Source organism: Oreochromis aureus, linkage group 22 (assembly GCF_013358895.1).
Source record: "Oreochromis aureus strain Israel breed Guangdong linkage group 22, ZZ_aureus, whole genome shotgun sequence".
Classification (NCBI taxonomy): Eukaryota; Metazoa; Chordata; class Actinopteri; order Cichliformes; family Cichlidae; genus Oreochromis; species Oreochromis aureus.
In genome coordinates, this window is record NC_052962.1 from 117,870 (window position 1) to 136,478 (window position 18,609).

The window sequence follows — 18,609 nt, forward strand, 5'->3', positions numbered from 1 at the left end:
ATTATGCTCTCAGAAATACGAAGCTGTAGTTTGAAGTGAATGATTCAAACCTTCAGTAAAATAGAAGTTAAACAGGATCTTACTGATATACTGCAAATAAACTCAAGAAGCAAAGATGTCAGACCATATTCCATTTTCTAATTGGACCTATGACATGATATGAGATGTTTTGGGGTTTGTTTGTTTGCTTGGTTTTTGGAAAGGGGGGGGGGGGTACTTTTTTTTATTTTTTTTTACTGGTTTGAGCTTGGGAGGAAAGATGAATCCCTGGGTCAGTGGACCAGATGGGCAGCCCAATGTGAGTCCCAGTCCCAGAAAACTGCTGGATCTTTGTTGCACATTGTGCTGCTAGCTAAACTGTATGCAAATGTGTGTGCTAATAATTGAGGAACTGATAATAATGGATTGCATTTATAGAGCTACAAGATGAGTTACAAGATGAGCTTCCCAACCCCCTAAACCACGGATGATAGAAATGCTGAAAATACACATTATTTCCTTTATGCTCGCTTATCTTCTATAGAGCTGGCTAGATACTGGAGTACAGTAACAGTTTAGGCTCTTTCATCTCTTTTTATGCGATATCCGCTGGTGATTAACACACATACAAGACTGCCTTTTTAGCCTCAAATTGGTTTGATGTTTAAAGGCCTGCAGTGACATGAAATAATAACTCCCCTCAAATGTCTTGAAAATGCAATGAATAGAAAGTAACAGATATTTGTTTAAAAATGCAGCGATTAAAAGTAAAAAGTTGTCAGAAAAATACTCGAGTAAAATACAGATACTGTACTTAAGAAGATTTTTCAGGTGACAAAGTGTTTGTACTTCCCACCTCTGGCAGTTGCTGAACTCAAGGACAGAATGAGGCTCATTATCTTTTTAAAATTAGATGTTTATTTTAGCAGCACTGGGTTAGGGTTAGGATACTGGATTGGTTAATGTACAATTCACAAAGTTCACGGCACAGATGGAGGACGTATTCCATATACAATAGCGCTAAATGTTCCACCCTATGAAATTATGCTATGATATATTTTATAAATATTTTTACAGAACGCTGACCCTAACTGCACCCTACAGTGTGCCTCTTTGCCCTGAAACCACTGCTTGCTTCAGTGTGGTTGATGTTGCTCTTACTTTGGCAGCACTTCAAAAACAGAAGTGAAAGATTCTCTTTCAGTCTCATGAGAAGATACAAATCTGTAAACTCAAATATGTAGCACCGCCTGCTATGGTGACCATTGTGAATAAGGGAGTAGCTGAAATCAGTTTTAAGATAGAATACATATGTCCATACAAATGCCATATCAGCATGTGGCTCAAAAAAGACCCATAGTTTACAGACTTATTTTGTCTTCCACAGACAATGCAGTTTTGTGTCCACTTTCTTTCTTCACAATTGAGGATTATTACAGTTTCCATTTTTCCAGATAGGTTGGTTCACGTCATGCTGCCAGTTTGTGTCCAACCCATGTGTGACTGCTCATGTTTCTTATCACACTCTGCATGATTCTACATCAGGAAAGTTTGCAGAGTGAATTCACTTTTATTGCTCTTAAAGACCATACTCACTTGCAGAAGCAGGCACAGCAACTGGTGGACACCACAGGCAAGTTGTTATGATTATTTCCTGGTCTGCTTGGAGGCACTTGGAAGATGCATGTACAGCTTTTTTCCCTTGCAGCATAATCATTGTAGAGTGGTCAAATTGGAGGGTACATATGCGCATGTCTTTACAAAGCCTTGCATTCATCCTCTGATGGCACAAATTTATGTTACCCAGACCCAAGGGCACCCTTGCAAACTTGTAAATGCAGAAAGTATAACAGGTGCTTCAGACCATCCTTAGAGCAAATACGAGCTGATAGCATGCTAACAATGGGAATGCCAAAACCAGGTGCACAAATTAAATACAAGTATGTGTTTAAACTGTTGTTAAAAGCCTGTTTGTACTTTGCAATAACTTTTTTTCCTCAACTGTTTAGCAACAGATTGGATCAGACTCACTGTGCAGGGCTGCTCCACTGGATTAATGTTGTCACACAAAGATTAATTAGTGTGCAGCTGATGTACCTGTTAATCAACCCACCTTTTCCTAACTTTGTCAATCACTGTCAGCGCCTGCATTTCACATTCTTGTCAGCTTGTTTGGCACCTTTCAGTCAGAGATATTTCAGATTCTCTCAAGTTCTTCTATGATCCCTCAGCCTAATCACCACGATCATCACCATCACAACGTTCCTCCTCCTGCTTGATATCATAGACTAACACTTCTGTGGTGCTGCTTAACAAAACTCTCCTGTTTCTCTTTATTAACAGCTCCTTTCTCCTGGTGAACAAGCTCCTGCTGAGGCCCTTCAGTCACCATCTCCCTGCTGACTGGCTTGTCATTAGACTTGCTGTGGTGGTCCCACTCTTCACCCAGCACACTCCCAGCATCACTCAGGTCACCCAAATGCTCCACCGAGTCACACTTTTCCAGGTCAGAGGCGATGGTTTGAAGGCTGATAACCGACATGCAGTCTGAGCCAACCTGCTCTGCCTCCAGTTGCTCCCTCTGGCCCCAGCCACTCTCTCGGTGCCTCTCTACCCACAGTCTGGTTTTCTCACCATCTGCCCAATCGCTTTCAATAGTGTCGACTCCCACACAGCTACTGTCACGAATTCCAGCGGCAGTTCTGACCTCAGCTTCAGCACCTACAGGGGAGCTCCGACCCCCACAGATGGCAGGATGCCCCCTGCTAGCTCTGGTTCGCCCCCTCTGTGCATGGATCTGCTCACTGATCTGCTCCAGGTTCCGCAGGGCCACGGAGTAACGCATTTTTACTTTTGCCACTTGCTCCTCTAGCTGTACGACTTTAGCCTTATGCTCCTGCAAAAAAGGTTACAGCAAGTTTGGAAGGCTCACGATGACACATTCAAACATCTCTACACTCCAATTAATTACACCTGGGTTAAAACAATGAGATATTACATAAATGCAGCTTCTTATACCATGAATGCAAGCCTTATCATTAGTTAGTAATTTTCCAGTATAAAGAATTTCACTATTCACTGGACATTTTGTCAGTGATATTTTACACAGTAAATAATTTTGTGACCGCCTGGGTGCAGTGGACCAAACAGAAAAGACGTCGTTATACGAATTTACTACTTTGAAGGTTATTTACACCTAGACAAACAGGTACACAATAGGTTGATCTTTTGTATTTGAAGTAGAACTGGCTTAAGATGTGAAAAGTATAGCACAGATGGTAAATCAATTGGTTCTTATATAGCGCTTTTCTACTTTGAGCACTCAAAGCGCTTTACACAACTTGTACATTCACCCATTTGCACAAGCACTTTTTCCCACACTGTTTCTAAGTGCTTCCTATCTAACGTTCACACGCATTCATACTCCAATGGATGCGTCGGAGAGCAACATGGGGTTAGTATGCCTCACACAGACTACTTTTACAGACAATACATAAATAACTGCAAACTGCATTCTGATACTGTTGTGGGCACTATCTTGATTTCAAAAAGTTCAGATTTTTAACTGCAAGGACTGGGGGTGAGGAACTGCTAACACTTCTAATGCAATTATTTTTTGTTAAATTTGTAATATGTACGGCAACCACATTCATATAAAGGATTTGCTGCTTCTACAACAGCGAGTATTATCTGTTTGTGTTTAACTGAAAAGGGAAACTTGCAATGCAAAATCAGCTCCTGCATTCTCAGTGACTGACACAGGGATTTTTGGAGTAACTGGAATAACATTTCTTGTCTGCCTTGATAAAGTGTATTACAGCTGACTGGCAAATCACTGAGATCATTCATGACTAACGAATAACTCAAAAGATATGTTTAAATTAATGACGGTACATACCTCCAAAATGTGATTGAACTGAGCCTTGAGTTCAAAGTAAGGCTTGGACTTGAGAATTACTTTCTTCAGGGCTTTCTGGAGAGTCTGGACTCGAGCTTCAGCATCCTGGCACAGTTGGGTGACTCGCTGGTGCTCTCGCTCACTGCGAAGGCGCTCTTCCTCCGCCTCATTCACCTGACAGCACAAAAACCATGACTAAGAGTAGGAACACTGGATGGACACTTAGATCACACTTTAACTTCTGCCCAGATCCCAGCTTGGCACTGATATAAGCAGACATGCTTCATTTTCAGTTGTCACAGTTATAAAAGTTTTGACTAATAACATTAAAATGGTTTGTATTTAAATATTCAGCGACCATCAAATTATAACTCTAGTCAGAAAAAGTTGGGGTGTAAATGTAAATAATCTGGAAGCCTTTATTTAATGGGAAATGAGACAAAACAAAGATATATTTGTAACCATTACTATTAATGATTGTGTATTTGTTTTTTATAAAGAACAACAGACAAACAACCACCTGAACGTTTTCATATATGTGGAAATAGGGATGCAGCCACAGTCTCAGCTCCCTGAACTGTTGTAGCTGTTTTGGTCTGTAGTAATGTAATAAGGTTTCTAGTCCCTTGGGAAGGTTCCTGTATTGGAGATTTATTTTTGGTGACCTTTTGTTCAGAAAGAATTATCTATAGTGCACTGATTTTAATTGTATAAACGGCACAACAACACTACCATCAGCAAGAGGCAGAAGTGTGTACCTTGGCGGTGGCATGGTTAAGCATCTCCTGCCAGGTTGGGTCCATGGTGTTCTTGTCAGCCAAAAGGCCTTGCTCTGCCACATACACCATCTCTCTGGCAGCAGTGTGCATGGACACAGCCCTCTCATATCTCAGAGCTGCCTTCTGGGTTTCCTGTTGGGCCTAAAGGAATAGACAGCAGCTATTAAAACACAGAAAAGAGATGCATATTCGAACATACATGCATAGAGATAGTCTTTTCAGCATTCGAGCTATGATTTGATTTTTTCCATATTAGTAACTTAGAGACTCTGTTTACATCAATTCATATAATTTCATTACTGTAGACAGATACCACATCAATTTAAATGGCTTTGGACCCTGCACAGTACTTTTGAGTGTTCAGTTTTTACTTTTTTTTTTACTTTTACTTTTTAGTTTTCAAAAACAGAAATTAAAAAAAGGATAATTATGGATGTTGCCAAAATATGTGCAGCAAGGTAGGCAGAGAGTACATAATAGAAAAAATAAGTTATTTGAGAATATTTTTTTTAACCCTCGGGAGTAGAGTGTGCAGTAAAATGCCCCTCTGCGCTCAGTGACCCCACTCTGTAACTTTGTGTCGTGTTTCCACTCTGCGACTTGATGTGGAGTGCTGGACATACATCTAACTTCCATCCATAGATCCCCAGTAGACGCGCAGAGCTCCACAGTGCTCATCGGAATCCAAATTAAAGCTGAAAAAGACATAGTCAGCATCGTATCCTTCCCTATTTATAGCTACAGCTGTAAACAAAGTTTCTTCTGTTTTAGTGGACTTTGGGGTGAAAATGTCCCAGAACCATTGAGAGCTCAATTTGACAATAACAGATAACAGATATCAAATAACAGATTTCTGGTTGAAATGAAGCTTCCAATTATTCCTCAGACCTAAAGTCTAATTTTTATCATGTGGGAAAAGCTGAGTATTTTCTTAGTTGTGAGATTTGATTACAATATGATTCCAGTGGTCCCTCACTATAACGTGGTTCACCTTTCGCGGCCTCGCTCTTTCGCAGATTTTTTGTGTGCAATTTTTCTTTTCTTTTTTTCCCTTTTTTTCTTTACAGCGCATTGTGTTCTGCGCCCTGATTGGCTGTAGACCACTGTCAATAAATCTCATGCTGTGTCTCCTGTACAGTACAGAAAGCGTTCAGCTTGTCAAATTCACATAAATCTTCTATCCTAGCAGTGTGACTCTGAAGTGCTGCACTGTATGTTTGTAAGTTTTCTCCCCAACAAACAACAATGTCGACGAGACGTCGTCACCTGCGGGTGACTTTGGTTTCATTCTATAATGCTGAACTTATTCTTCTTCGAAGGTTTGAACTTTGAGAGTGTTTAAACAAGAGAATGAAAAGTGTGAAAATGTTCATGCCTGTCTGAGAAAAGTGTATAAAGTGTGTAGTGAGGGGTTTTACAGCCTTAAAACATCTATAATAATTGTAAAAAATAAAGTTGGCTACCTCGCGGATTTCACTTGTTGCGGGTTATTTTTAGAACGTAACTCCCGCGATAAACGAGGGACCCCACTGTACTACAAAAGTGGATTTTTATTGATGTCAGCCACTTCCTCCATGTGTCGATGGTAAATCCGATGCAGGGGCCTGGTCCGTGATACTTCCTCATCATCTGTCTTCAGCTGCCCAAGGAACTCTGGAGCAGCTCAACTCTGGGGCCATTTTCCTGACACTCACTAATCCTCGCCCTCCATAGCTCACAGATCTCAGGGTGCTGGACTTCAGTGGAGACCTCAGTGAGTTGTTCTTGGTACCTGTCCTCACTGTGGAATCTGTCTCCTCCTGTGTGTATTATTCCAGCTTGGTATCTGATGACTTTTAAGCAGAGGTGGCAAAAGTACAGACTTCTTTTCTTAAGTACAAGTACAGATGCCTGTGTTGAAAAATACTCCAATAAAAGTACTGAAGCAACGTTTTTACTCAAGTAAAACTGAGAAAGAACAGGCTCTGAAATGTACTCAAAGTAAGTAAGTAAAAAGTAGCTTCTTGAAAACCGGTTTTACACAAAGGTACCTGAACATTGTGCAACATTAATACTATAATAAAATAATATTAGTACATGAGAATACAAATTCTTGAATCAAAATTCTAAAGTACTGAGTTTTAATCTGCCGTAGGACACATGCGGTGAAGGATCATTTGAAAAAACGTTGTGTTGCCTACATTGTAGAGGGGGACTTCACCTCCTGACCTAAACAGTAAAACTAGCACAGTCAGGGGTTACAGTGGGATTCAGCAGGTGGGGGAACCCTAACATCTGTGTTGTGTCTCAGCACTAGGGATGGGTATTGAAACCCGGTTCTTGTTGAGAACCGGTTCCCACTGTTTCAGTTCCTTGGAATTGTTTGCCATTTTTGCAAACGATTCCCTTATCGATCCCAATCGCCTCGAATGACGTCACCACGTTGCGGAGCGTCATTTACCTGGCAGAGCGCCTAAGCGGCTCAAACGCTCAAAGGTTTGGTTATACTTTACGAGAACGGATGACAACAGGGGAACCTGCAATACTTGCAAAGTAGATATTTCATTTAAGGGAGGAAACACTACGAATATGCAAAAGCATTTGCTCACAAAACACGCGATGACCTTAAATGAATGTCGTGTTTTAAATTCCGCTCCGGACTCGTGAATCTCAACCCAGCAGCAGCGGTAACGTTTGCACGTCCTCTCCCGTTAATGCGGCAGGTGAATAATCAGCTAACAGTGCATATTATGTTAGCGCGATCTGCCTTATTACAAAAGCTGCCATTACTGTGCATTTAGGTGACCATGATGAGACAGACAGAGTCTGGCTGGCAGTTCTCGCTGCAGTCTACCGGTAGCGTCTCCTTTCAGGCCAGGATAGACGAATGTCACCGAGCAGTGACTAAGTTTGTGGTCAAAGGCTTGCACCCATTTGCCACAGCAGATGCCCCCGATTTTCGGTAAGTGAATGTGTTTAATTGTAGGCAGGGACATTACTGGATATTCTTGTGTAATTGCTACAGAATAATTTATGTTATACTTTGTTATTGCTACAGAAAAATATTTATTTTATCATTTTACATTTACAATTTTTTTTCCCGGGGACCCTGTGACACCCCATTGAAGAGCCGTAGGCTGTGGATCTCTTAAGATCTCACTGTTGGGTTTGTAAGGCCATGTTACTCCTAAATTTCTATCTTGTTCAAAGAGAAGATATAAAACAAAGTTCTATGCTAATCGACCTTAGTGTTCTCTTTTTTTAAAAATAAGAATCGATAAAGAATCGAATCGTTAAACAGAATCGAAAATGGAATCGCAATCGTGAAAATCTTATCAATACCCATCCCTACTCAGCACGGGGACAAAAATCACAACTCAAAGAAATTTCTAACATGAGCTTCAGTAGATTTAGTGTACAGGCTTTGATCAGCTGAGCTGCTGCTCGTTGTGGATGTACACAACAATGTAAGCAGATCTTTTACAGCTATCTTCGCTGGTTTCCATTTCCTACACTGACATTATGCTGTACAATGTCTTTATATTAGACTGGATACAGTTGGTATAAAGTCAGAATTCAGTGAGTTAATCCAACCATCATCATCTTAATTGTAAATCAGTCTACTACACTTGATGTAAAACCAACACTGACCACTGACACTGTGCACCACTCCAGCTTTACAGTAACTTCACTGCAGTTTGACAAGCTAACGTCTTTATCCCATACAGAGTACAGAGTATTTTCATGCAACATTTGAATAACACAAAGTTAGTATAACCTGGTTGGTTTTGAAGTAATGTCCAATATGAGATTAAAAATACATGTACATTGCAAATCAGATTTTCAGGCTTTACTGAGCTGGCCTGCCTTTAAATCTAACCTCTCTGCTTCCCCTCCTGTCTTTTCTTACATCTTTCTCCATCTCAAAGTTCTTACACTCTTTTCCCTCCTTGGAAATACAGCAGCTATCAACACACTGACGCACAATTATCTCTTTGAAGAAATAAAGAACTGCATCGAACTCTAGCTCCCTCCAGGGCACAGCTGCATTTTTTTCCCAACCTGTTCCTACAGCCTGTTTTTCAACTGGGACCTGGACTGGCAGTGTCCTTCACCATCCTGTGGGCAGGTCGTTGTAGCTCTTCTTGACTGAGCCCAGCCCCATGGCCTAAAGCCCAACCAGCCCAACCACCTCTTGAACTCCAAGCCTCGGCAACCGTGTTCCAGATTGGGTAACCTGTACCCACCTTTTGAATATTTTGCCCACGTCATCGATTTTTATCAACTTAAACACCATAAAATAAAATTTTAAACAAGGACTGCATATTTTGTGCTTGGCAGCTCTAATGAACTGCTAACTGATTGCACATATCTCACTCTGCTGACTTGTGAGCAGTAGAAACACATACCTCTTTGGCAAGTCTGCGAGCTTCATAATAAGGCCTTGCTTTGTCAATGCACGCACCGAGCTGGGAGCCCTGGGCATTGAGCTTCCTGGCAGAATCAGTCAGAATCCTCCTGTAGCTCGACCTGGCGTCCTGAGTAGCACACACATAAGATTGCACATTACATTACATACTGTGAGTCTTGACACGACTCACTGTGGCATCTGAAGCTGTGACAGGAAGACAGGAGTCAAGTGTACAAACACTTTAAGTAGGTTAAGTAGGCACCGGAGAAGGGAAAAAGGGGTTATTGTTATATTCATGACCTACATTCTAAGTTCTGTGAGTGACATTCAATATATTGCTTAAACAAACACCACTTTACTAAAAACTTCACCTCAGTTTAGAAACACAGCATAGCAGCTAGCGTACATGTAACACATCACAGATAATGGTCAAAGATGCACTTGCTTTTGAACCATGAGCATTTTCAATGTACTTCTGCTATGCTCATAGATTTTCTTTGGATACGTTACTGGAATATATCAGCATGTGCACCCACAGAATTCAGATTAAGACATTGTGGAAGCAAAAAAGAAATATGTGGTCTAAAAAGTTCTGTAGTAGAGCTTTTCCTACCTTAAAATAAGAGAATTTATAGTTTCTTATGAAAAAACAACATCCAGCAGTAATCATAGCACGCTTCATTTTAGCACTTCTTTAAATGTTTCTAATTAGTGTTTAATCAAGCAGTGATCACAGCTTCATAAATGGAATGCAGCTGGAGATTAAAATTATGCCTACGGGACAAAAAACGTATTAAATTACTTGGCAAGGGAAAACGAGACAGACAAAACAGTTTTAAATGAGTGTTACAAAGGTTATGGTGTGCAAAGGGTATGTGGAGTTTCAGCCACTCAACCATGCAAGACTTCTGTCTCCTGATCTTTAATGTTTTCTTCACCATTGCAACGACCATCTAAGTAAACGTGACAAATACGCAAAATATGAGACAAATATGAGATCCATAAGTGGCCAGTGATATGCTATTCCTGCAGTTGTGGTGTACTGCAATGCCTCAGTAGTCAGCTGATTTATCTAAGGGCTTTGACAGGAAGCTGTTCAGCTGGTCAGCACTGTTCTCAGATCTTAAGCCAGTGCTGTTAGAAGGTCAGTCTCATTACTACTGACCTGTAAACAACTTAGGAAACGAGTTTATGTAAGCTGTCACACTGCACGTTCAATGATCTGTTTTTACACTGTGCATGATTTACAGCCACACAAATATCTCAAGAGTCAGGATCACTTAAGTTTACCTTCTTGTGCTTTTAAGTTCAAAGGCTATTTTTCTAGAGTTACTTTTGCAACACTTTGTTTATTCACTCATTTAAATAAGCACAGACTGTGTGGGCAGTTTAATTTCTCCGTATGTGTAATAATGCCACTGTGTTCTCACATGTCGTGCCTCTCAGGGTCCTCTATTGTCCGTGTTAAACCGTGTGACTGTTCTGCCCTTGTGCAAATTTCAAACAATTAAAACATTGTTTAAACAATGCATCATCTGTTGCTTAGGGTTGGCTAACCACAGGAGGCAGCTGCACTGTTTTTTAAACTGGGAGTCCTGAAATGGCATTCGTGGTGCAGTTTTGGCACTATGTTTAAGCAGATTCAAAGCCACCACTGAATCATTACAAAAGGCCTGCATGGATCTACAGATTGATATTCATTTCTTCGACACTCTGAGATCAATTTGAGCACTTTGAAAAATCTGCAGTGAGTGTGTGCTCTTCATAGAAAGATCAACTACAGGATACCAAGAGGTGCAAAGTGTTTGCAGATAAAGACACAGAGCACAAAGTCACTTGGCTGCTTAGACGACAGACTGGCTGCACAGCAATCATGAAAAGTTTAGAAACTTATTGAACATTAAATCTCAGGCTGTGAACACTGTTCATAAACCTGCTAATGCAATACTACCCCAGTGATTAACAGCAGAACTGACATAACCCAGTTTGATGCTTTCTTCACAGTAAATAAGTCTCATTTTATTGAAACACGGTGTGCAAATAATGCTTTTAAAGATTTTCACAGATTAAAAATCGATTCAGGATTTTAATGAATTGATATCACATTATTCAAGCTAAAATCGATTTTAATCTGAAAATCGATAATCAAAACCCACCCCTAGCACACACACACTGAATTATAAAATGACTTTTTTCTAGTTCTTGTTTCGCTGACCTAGCTAGGCTACTTGTAACTTCTTTTCATATCCAGAAAGAAAGAAAGAGGTGTCCAGAAGAGAAAAAGAGGGTAAAAGAGGGCATGGTAATGCCGACAGTCGTGGGGTCACAGCCATGTTTCTGGACGCCGTTTCCCCCTCACTGGAACCATTCACCGGTGAGCTGGGACAGTGTAGGGGTTTACTGCTACAATGCTTGTTAGCTTTCGGTCGCTCGTCGCCCTCCTTCCCCAAGGACACCACAAAGTTTCCTATGTGGTTAGCTTACTGGGGGGGGGGAAAGCGCTGGCGTGGACTTAAGTCTTTTTCACGTTCTGAACCAAATGATGTTTTTTAGAATGAGTTGAAGAGGACTTTCACTCACCCCATGTCTGAGGACACTTCCACAAGGAAATTATTAAATCTCCGCCAAGGTAACCGCAACGCAGCAGAATTTGTGGTTGAGTTCCGGACTGTCACAGCCAAACCAGGTTGGCCCAAATAAATGTCTCAGCTGTTTTTCTTCAAGCTTTGAATGCCACCTTGGGGTGAGCAGAACCATATCTCTCCTCAGACGCCGTTTCTGGAGGGACACGTTGGAGAAGGACATCAGGCAGTATGTTGTAGCATGTGCCACCTCTGGAGCAAACGTAGCACTCGACGAGTGTCAGCCAAAAATCTCAATTAAGTGATGGACAAGGCCAGTAATATCCTGGGAATGGAGTTGGACCTTAAGACGATGATGTTGTCCAAGATACCTCCCACCCACTCCATGGCGTGCTGGCTAGTCACAGGAGCACGATCAGTGATACATTACCCTGAAAGTCGGAGGAAATCAATTCTTGCTCCAGAGAGTATCAGGCCCCATATTAGACAACATCCGGGTCCTTTCTCATCCATGGTAAAAGATACTTCTTGGGTTAATTTTTGATAATTTTCTGTTTTTTGATGCTCATATCAAATCTGTGACCCGCTCCTGCTTTTTTCATTTAAGAAATATTGCTAAACCCAGGACTATTGTCTCCAAAGGTGAAATGGAGATGCCTGTTCGTGCCTCCATCTCCTCCTGATTAGATTATTGTAATGTTTTCTTCTCCTGTCTGTCAAAGTTTTCTTTAAATCACCTTCAAGCGGTCCAAAATGCTGCACCAAGGCTTTTAACCCACAGTCATAAATTCTCTCGTATCAGTCCATTGTTAAAGTGCTTGCACTGGCTTCCGGCTGGGTGCAGCGGAAGCCATATACATTTAATTTGTATAATATACTAGGTTATTTCTAATTGTGCTATTTGTATATATTACATTTATTTTGTTTTTTTTCACTTTTTAATATATTTTATTACTTAATTCAGTTACTTTTCTTACTGTTTTGGAGCAACTGTGACCACATCATTTCCGCAGGCATTAATAAAGTATTCTGATTCTCACTCAGGTAACCAGAAAACTGGCTCCTCGTTACATAGGTCCATACGAGATGGACTCAGTGATCAACTGTCAGACTCAGGTCGCCCCCGACACTATGCAGTCATCCCACTTTTCGTGTCTCACAAATCAAGCCGGTGCAGTCCAGCACATTGCGCTCTCTGTGTTTCCAGTTTGCACACTTGGATCATCATTGGCTAAGCTCTATTAGGAACCGACTTTCTCTGACGCTGGTCCTCCTCCCTCACTCACTGCTTGCCTGCAACTTACCTGTCAGTTGCTGCTGCCCTTACCTCTTGGCCTCCTGGAGTACTATGGATCTCACCTGCCTGGCCTCCTATTCGCTACCACATACCTCCACTCTGGAAAAGGAGCAGACAGGTCGGACATCCTATTCAACTCATTGCATCACTCAGCCACTCACCCTGAGAACCACCCTGCCCTCTTGCCTTGCTTCGTCCTGCAAACCAGTAAGCAAACCTTCTTTACTCACCTTCACGCTCTGTGAATAACACATCTCTCTCTCTGTTCCAGTAGCTCTCGCTCACTTTGACCTTAGTGATACCTGTGTTAAATTAAGTTTTTTTAAAAATGAAACGTCAACTTTCAGGTCCAACCTGCACACAGCAGCTGCTCGGCCTTGACAGACAGACAGACAGACAGACAATGCTCAAAGAGCAGTGGAGGAAAACAGAAGACAGTCATAATAGAGACAGCAGCAGGTGTGTGTTTGTGTGAGGACAGTCTGAATATGCCCCAGTGAAAGCAAAAACATAGAGCTGTTTCAGGTTTTTATATCTTCCATTTATCATTAGCTATTTCAAGCAGTATTATGATTGTTACTCTCAGTTCAGACTTTTTATTTTTAAGCGAGGCATAATGCACTCTTCATAATGAAGCGTGTACAGTACATGCCCTCTATTTCCTTACACAAATTTGAACACACAAAACTGGATATTTAATTTAATTTTTTTTTTAAATTTGGCCTACACAGATGTAGAAAAAATGACTACATATAATATATAATAATAACTACATAACAAAGATGGTTGGGGGACCAGCAGTGTGTAACACCATAGTTCAGACCTGGTTAATACATGCTGAGGTGGGTGGTTGGTGATGGGTTTAGCTGTGGGCACGGTCAAAAACCAAACCTCAGGCCAGCACTGGCTTACCGCCAGTCAAAAGCAGCAGGCAACCTTCTGAGAATAGCAGCAGGCTGCTGCCATTACTATGGGAGCAGCATACCATTGGCCACTTTCGGATCTCATACTCCTGAAGATCCAACATCCTGGAGCGGGTGTCCTGGCCAAGGGAACCAAAATGTTCCCCACTTCAAGAAACACAGTAAAGCCAGCCCTCACTATATAATAGGCATTACAGTAACAGAAACTGAGACCAAAGTCCTGTAAAAGCGATCTTCGGTGCCTGTATGAATGAGTGTGAATATGACATGTTGCATAAAGCACTTTGAGTGCTTGAGTAGGTTAGAAAAGCGTTATAACCAGTCCATTCACCATATATTGTGTGTGTGCAGGAGACCAGATGGAATGGAACCAAGGACAAGAGATTTAAACTGCTCTCCTATGGTGGATATAGGAAGGGTTAGTCTGGAAGAAGTGCATAAAAGCAGTGCTGTGGATATGAAGAGCGTGTCAGACAGCATCATGAGTTTGAAGCTGGAAGTCAAAGGGGTCATGTTGAATGTTTTCAGTGTGTATGTCCAACAGGTTGGATTTCAGTTAGAACAGAGGTTCCCAAAGTGTGGGGCCCGCCCCCTAGGGGGGGCGCAGAGCCATTGCAGGGGGGGCGCGGTATGAAAAGAAAAAAAAAAAAAAAAAAGTGCTTGGACACTGTGGACAGGTTTTTGACGGGGCTCCCACACAAACGCAAAGCAGGAGATGAAGCATCGCCAAATATGTTTCCAAACCAACTTCCTTCCAAGCCAAAGACAGGAAAATATGGTGAAGCATATCTTCCCTTTGGCTTCACCTGCACAAGTGCCAAGGTAGGTCTCCCCTGCAAAATTAGTTTCCCTGCGTCAGGAGCAGCGCTGGGCTCTCCAAATCACGGACAAACAGGATCCCACATTCTTGATTTTTAGTTCACAAACACTTCTTGTAATGACTAACTACTCCTGACATTTTGGACATGTTAGCTCTTTATGCAGTAAAGTTACAGTGGGATACAAATAATATCAGGCTGATCCTGCCGTAATTTGTTCCCCCTGTTCAAATCACTGACAAACAGTATCCCACAGCTGTTTTTATTTTTGAACCCATTTTGCACAGAGAGCCATTTTTTGAAAAATGTATTGACAGCAATGTTGAATATTATTACACAGGAAAAAAACAACTACACGTAAAATAATCACACCGTGACGCCTCTGCCTTTCTAAATGGAGGGACAGTAACTGCGTGTGTATATGTAAGCGTGTAAAACCTGAAGATAGAGACAAAATACTGTTACTGTTAATCTGACTATCTGCCATTCTGCAATTCATCTCATGTAAACAATAACGTGGCGCACAGCGTGACGTGAAAAGAGGCACATACCTTTGACGTTGCGTGGCGAACTCTGTAATCCTCGTCCACACGTAAATAAAAAGGAGTTTTAAATAATCTCCGCGGTGAATCGCAACGCCGTTTATGTGTTGACAAAAGGCCCAAACGCATAGAAACAGCTGAGTTTTCAAAAATACCCGTGTAGGTGTGGACGCAGCGTAAAAGAGTTAGTAGTATATTTTATTACTACCTGTAATTTATTGCCGTTTACTTGTATTTGCTTAATCGTTTACTAAAGGTTTGAGGTGTGAAATAAACCGCAATGGAGTTTGTAAACAAAATATGGGTGTGTGTGTTTGGAGGATGTGTTTGTGCGGGGGGCGCGAACATTTTTCTTGTAAAACAAAGGGGGGCCTGGCAAAAAAAGTTTGGGAACCACTGAGTTAAAAGAGAAAGGAATTTGGAAGTGAGATGGATGAAGGGGTGGAGTGTGTCCCCAAGACTGAGAGATTGGTGATTGAAGCAGACTTGAGTGGACTGGTAGATGAAGGTAACACAATTGATGAGGAGGTGTTGGATTGGAGAGTAATGGAGAAGGACAGATGGCAGTGGATTTTGCCAAAAGGATGGAAATAATGGCTGCGGTGAACACATATTTCAAGAAGAGGGAGGAACACAGGATGATTTATAAGAGTGGAGAATACTACACATTGGACTACATCCTGTGGAGAAGGTGCAATCTGAAAGAGAAGATTGCTAGATGGATTATGTACCTAGGGATCATCAGATGTTAGTCTGCAGGATGACTTTGGTCATCAACAGAGATGGGCAGTAACGCGTTACTTGTAACGCGTTACTGTAATCTGATTACTTTTTTCAAGTAACGAGTAATGTAAGGGATTACTATTGCAAAAGCGGTAATTAGATTACCGTTACTTTTCACGTAGGGCGCTGCGTTACTGCGTTACTAAAACCGTGATTTTTTGCGAGAACGTCTCATGACAGTGGCGTAAGCGAGTGCGACGTTAAGTGACAACAGCTGTCTGCAGATCATAATATATGGAGTGCGGGACAGAGTGTAGCATGCAGCGTTTAAAGCGTGGAAGTACTGACCTTATTTTGAGTTTGATTCCATAAAAGTGACAAAAACATTAGTGTCCGTTGTGCGTGGAAGAAAACTTCTTTTTACAGCGAAAAAACCCCTAAACTTCCAAGCAAGCACCGAGTGTACTACGACGTAATGTGAAATTCACAGAGAAACTCATGGATTCTTCCACTGACCGCCGCGGCACACCTGCACCAGGGTAAACCTCCTCCGCCTACCCCAGTCCTGCTTTACAGGTGAAAATAGAGCAACAGGACCGCTGAGTCTTTGATTTTATTTATTTTCTGCTGTGTTTTACTTTCATCTATTTGAAAGAGTGAGTGTAAACATAAAAAAATATTTTATTTTATGTGCTGGAATGTGCAGAAAATAGGTTTAAATGTTAAACAAATTTCTTCCAGTCAGAGAATGTTGCATATAATTTAATTTTTGCTTGATGCATAAAGTTAAAAGATTAAAACTAATAAAACAAGTTTTAAAAAGAGACTTTTCCATTTGATTACATTTTGTATGATGAATTATGCAGAAAAAGTAGAATTGGGCTGAAAGATCTATCACTTTATCACCTATTCAGGTTGTAAATCGTGTTTTTAAAAAGTAACTAAGTAACTAAGTAACTAAGTAATTGATTACTTTTGAAAATAAGTAATCAGTAAAGTAACGGGATTACTTTTTGGGGGAAGTAATCAGTAATTAGTAACTGATTACTTTTTTCAAGTAACTTGACCAACACTGGTCATCAAGAAGTGGAAGCGTGTGAAGTTAGAGGCAAGGAATAAATGCTGGAAGCTGAGGAAAAATGAATGTTTCGTCGTGATTCACCGTGTTAATATATGGAAACCTGTTTCCACAGACTGAGTGACTCTTTGAGCACGTATACTGTTGATTTAAAGTGAAATGTATTCTTCATATTTATTATTTATTTCATGATATATTATGTCTTTAATATTGGGTAATGTTGAAATTACATTCACCTTAAGATCGCGTTTACTTTGCAATGGGGTCTCGGGTTTTGTTACCGTAATGTATCTATATGAACAAAACGCAAAACTACGTAGGGGCTGGCGTGTCCGCAGGTTTACTGTGACTTCCTCACATCCAGCTGCAGCTCCAGCTTGTTGATCTCTTCGCTAGCTTGGTTGAGGTGCTCCAGCTCCTCCTGGAAACACAAAGGAAAGACGATGTGTTTTAAAAGCAGAATACAATCAGACAGCTGGAAATTGTTAGACAGGGGATGGGCTTGACCCAGGCGTCGGTCTGTGTCAGGAGCACATCGTTGCCATCTCGGCGTTTATCGTAGTTTTGTTTGGCCCAGGAAATATGACGCATTTGCTAATGCGGGGAGGGAAACTGTTATTTAGCAACATACCTGAATTCTTGGGTCTAATTCCTCCTCGTATTCCTCTCCGTTTTTAATCTGTCTGTTAGACTCTCCATCATTCCCACAGTCCGCTCCCACTTGCTTTCTCATCGCGGTTCTGCCGTCTCCGCCTTTCGCCTCTTCTCCCGGCGTCTCCTCCCGCAGACCGGCCGGGTTGGGGCTTCCTGCACGCTTCAGAGTTTCACGCGAGGTCCCAGGCTCCATGGGCGGCCCAATCGTTCGGCTGCTGTGTTATTTCTTTAACCTCCCGGTACAATAATGTGTCAGTTTTTAAGGCAGTGGAAAGTCGCCCCGCGTATACTCATACTTGGAGTACGAGTATGTGTACAAAATAGCGCCTGGCTAACCCCAGCCCAGCCAGTCACATTGCACCGACTATGGCACCCCACTACAGCCCACTCTTCCTCCTCCTGGTTTAATTCTTTTCACAATCGCAGTAATTTTTTTAAAAAAATTACATTTATATCATGATATTTAATATACATAGATATAATACTGGGTTAAATGTAGCTAATTTGGCTAACAATCTTTTGCGGGTTCAGAACCTGCAGTGAATACTGCAGATGGTGGGCTGCATTATATTTATAACACATGATGTTTATTACTCACGTGTTCATGTGGAGTTAAATCAGATGTCATATAACTGTACATGCTTTTATAGATCTTTTTAAGTTTCCATTGTAGCTCAAACATACAGGGGTCCAATAAGACAAACTGTGTCTGGAAAGAGCGAAAAGTAAAGAATAAAGAAAAATACCAATCTAATGTAATATCAGATTATACATGAACGAAAACCATCCATGGGCCCTTATATATGCAACGTAATCATCAGATTCTCCCTGAACAAACCTAAACCTTTAGATCAGATTGGGGCCATCACAGCCCTCTTTGTCAAATATCACCTTTACCTCAGAACATGGAAATTTGCTTTTGAACCACAGTCAGTTTGTGTTATTG

The 18,609-nt window shown here is 41.3% G+C and overlaps 1 protein-coding gene across 1 annotated transcript; it reads right to left on the reverse strand.

Moving 5' to 3' along the window:
• Positions 1–874: 874 nt before the first annotated feature.
• Positions 875–18,092, reverse strand: sh3bp5lb (SH3-binding domain protein 5-like, b). The gene is made up of 6 exons (XM_031744933.2): positions 17,641–18,092; positions 17,368–17,430; positions 9,045–9,173; positions 4,636–4,797; positions 3,878–4,051; positions 875–2,875 (listed from the first exon to the last, which is right to left on the reverse strand). Exons 1-6 carry the CDS (start codon positions 17,854–17,856, stop codon positions 2,261–2,263), a joined length of 1,359 nt encoding a protein of 452 aa, XP_031600793.1. The 5' UTR covers positions 17,857–18,092; the 3' UTR covers positions 875–2,260.
• Between the last annotated feature and the right edge of the window lie 517 nt (positions 18,093–18,609).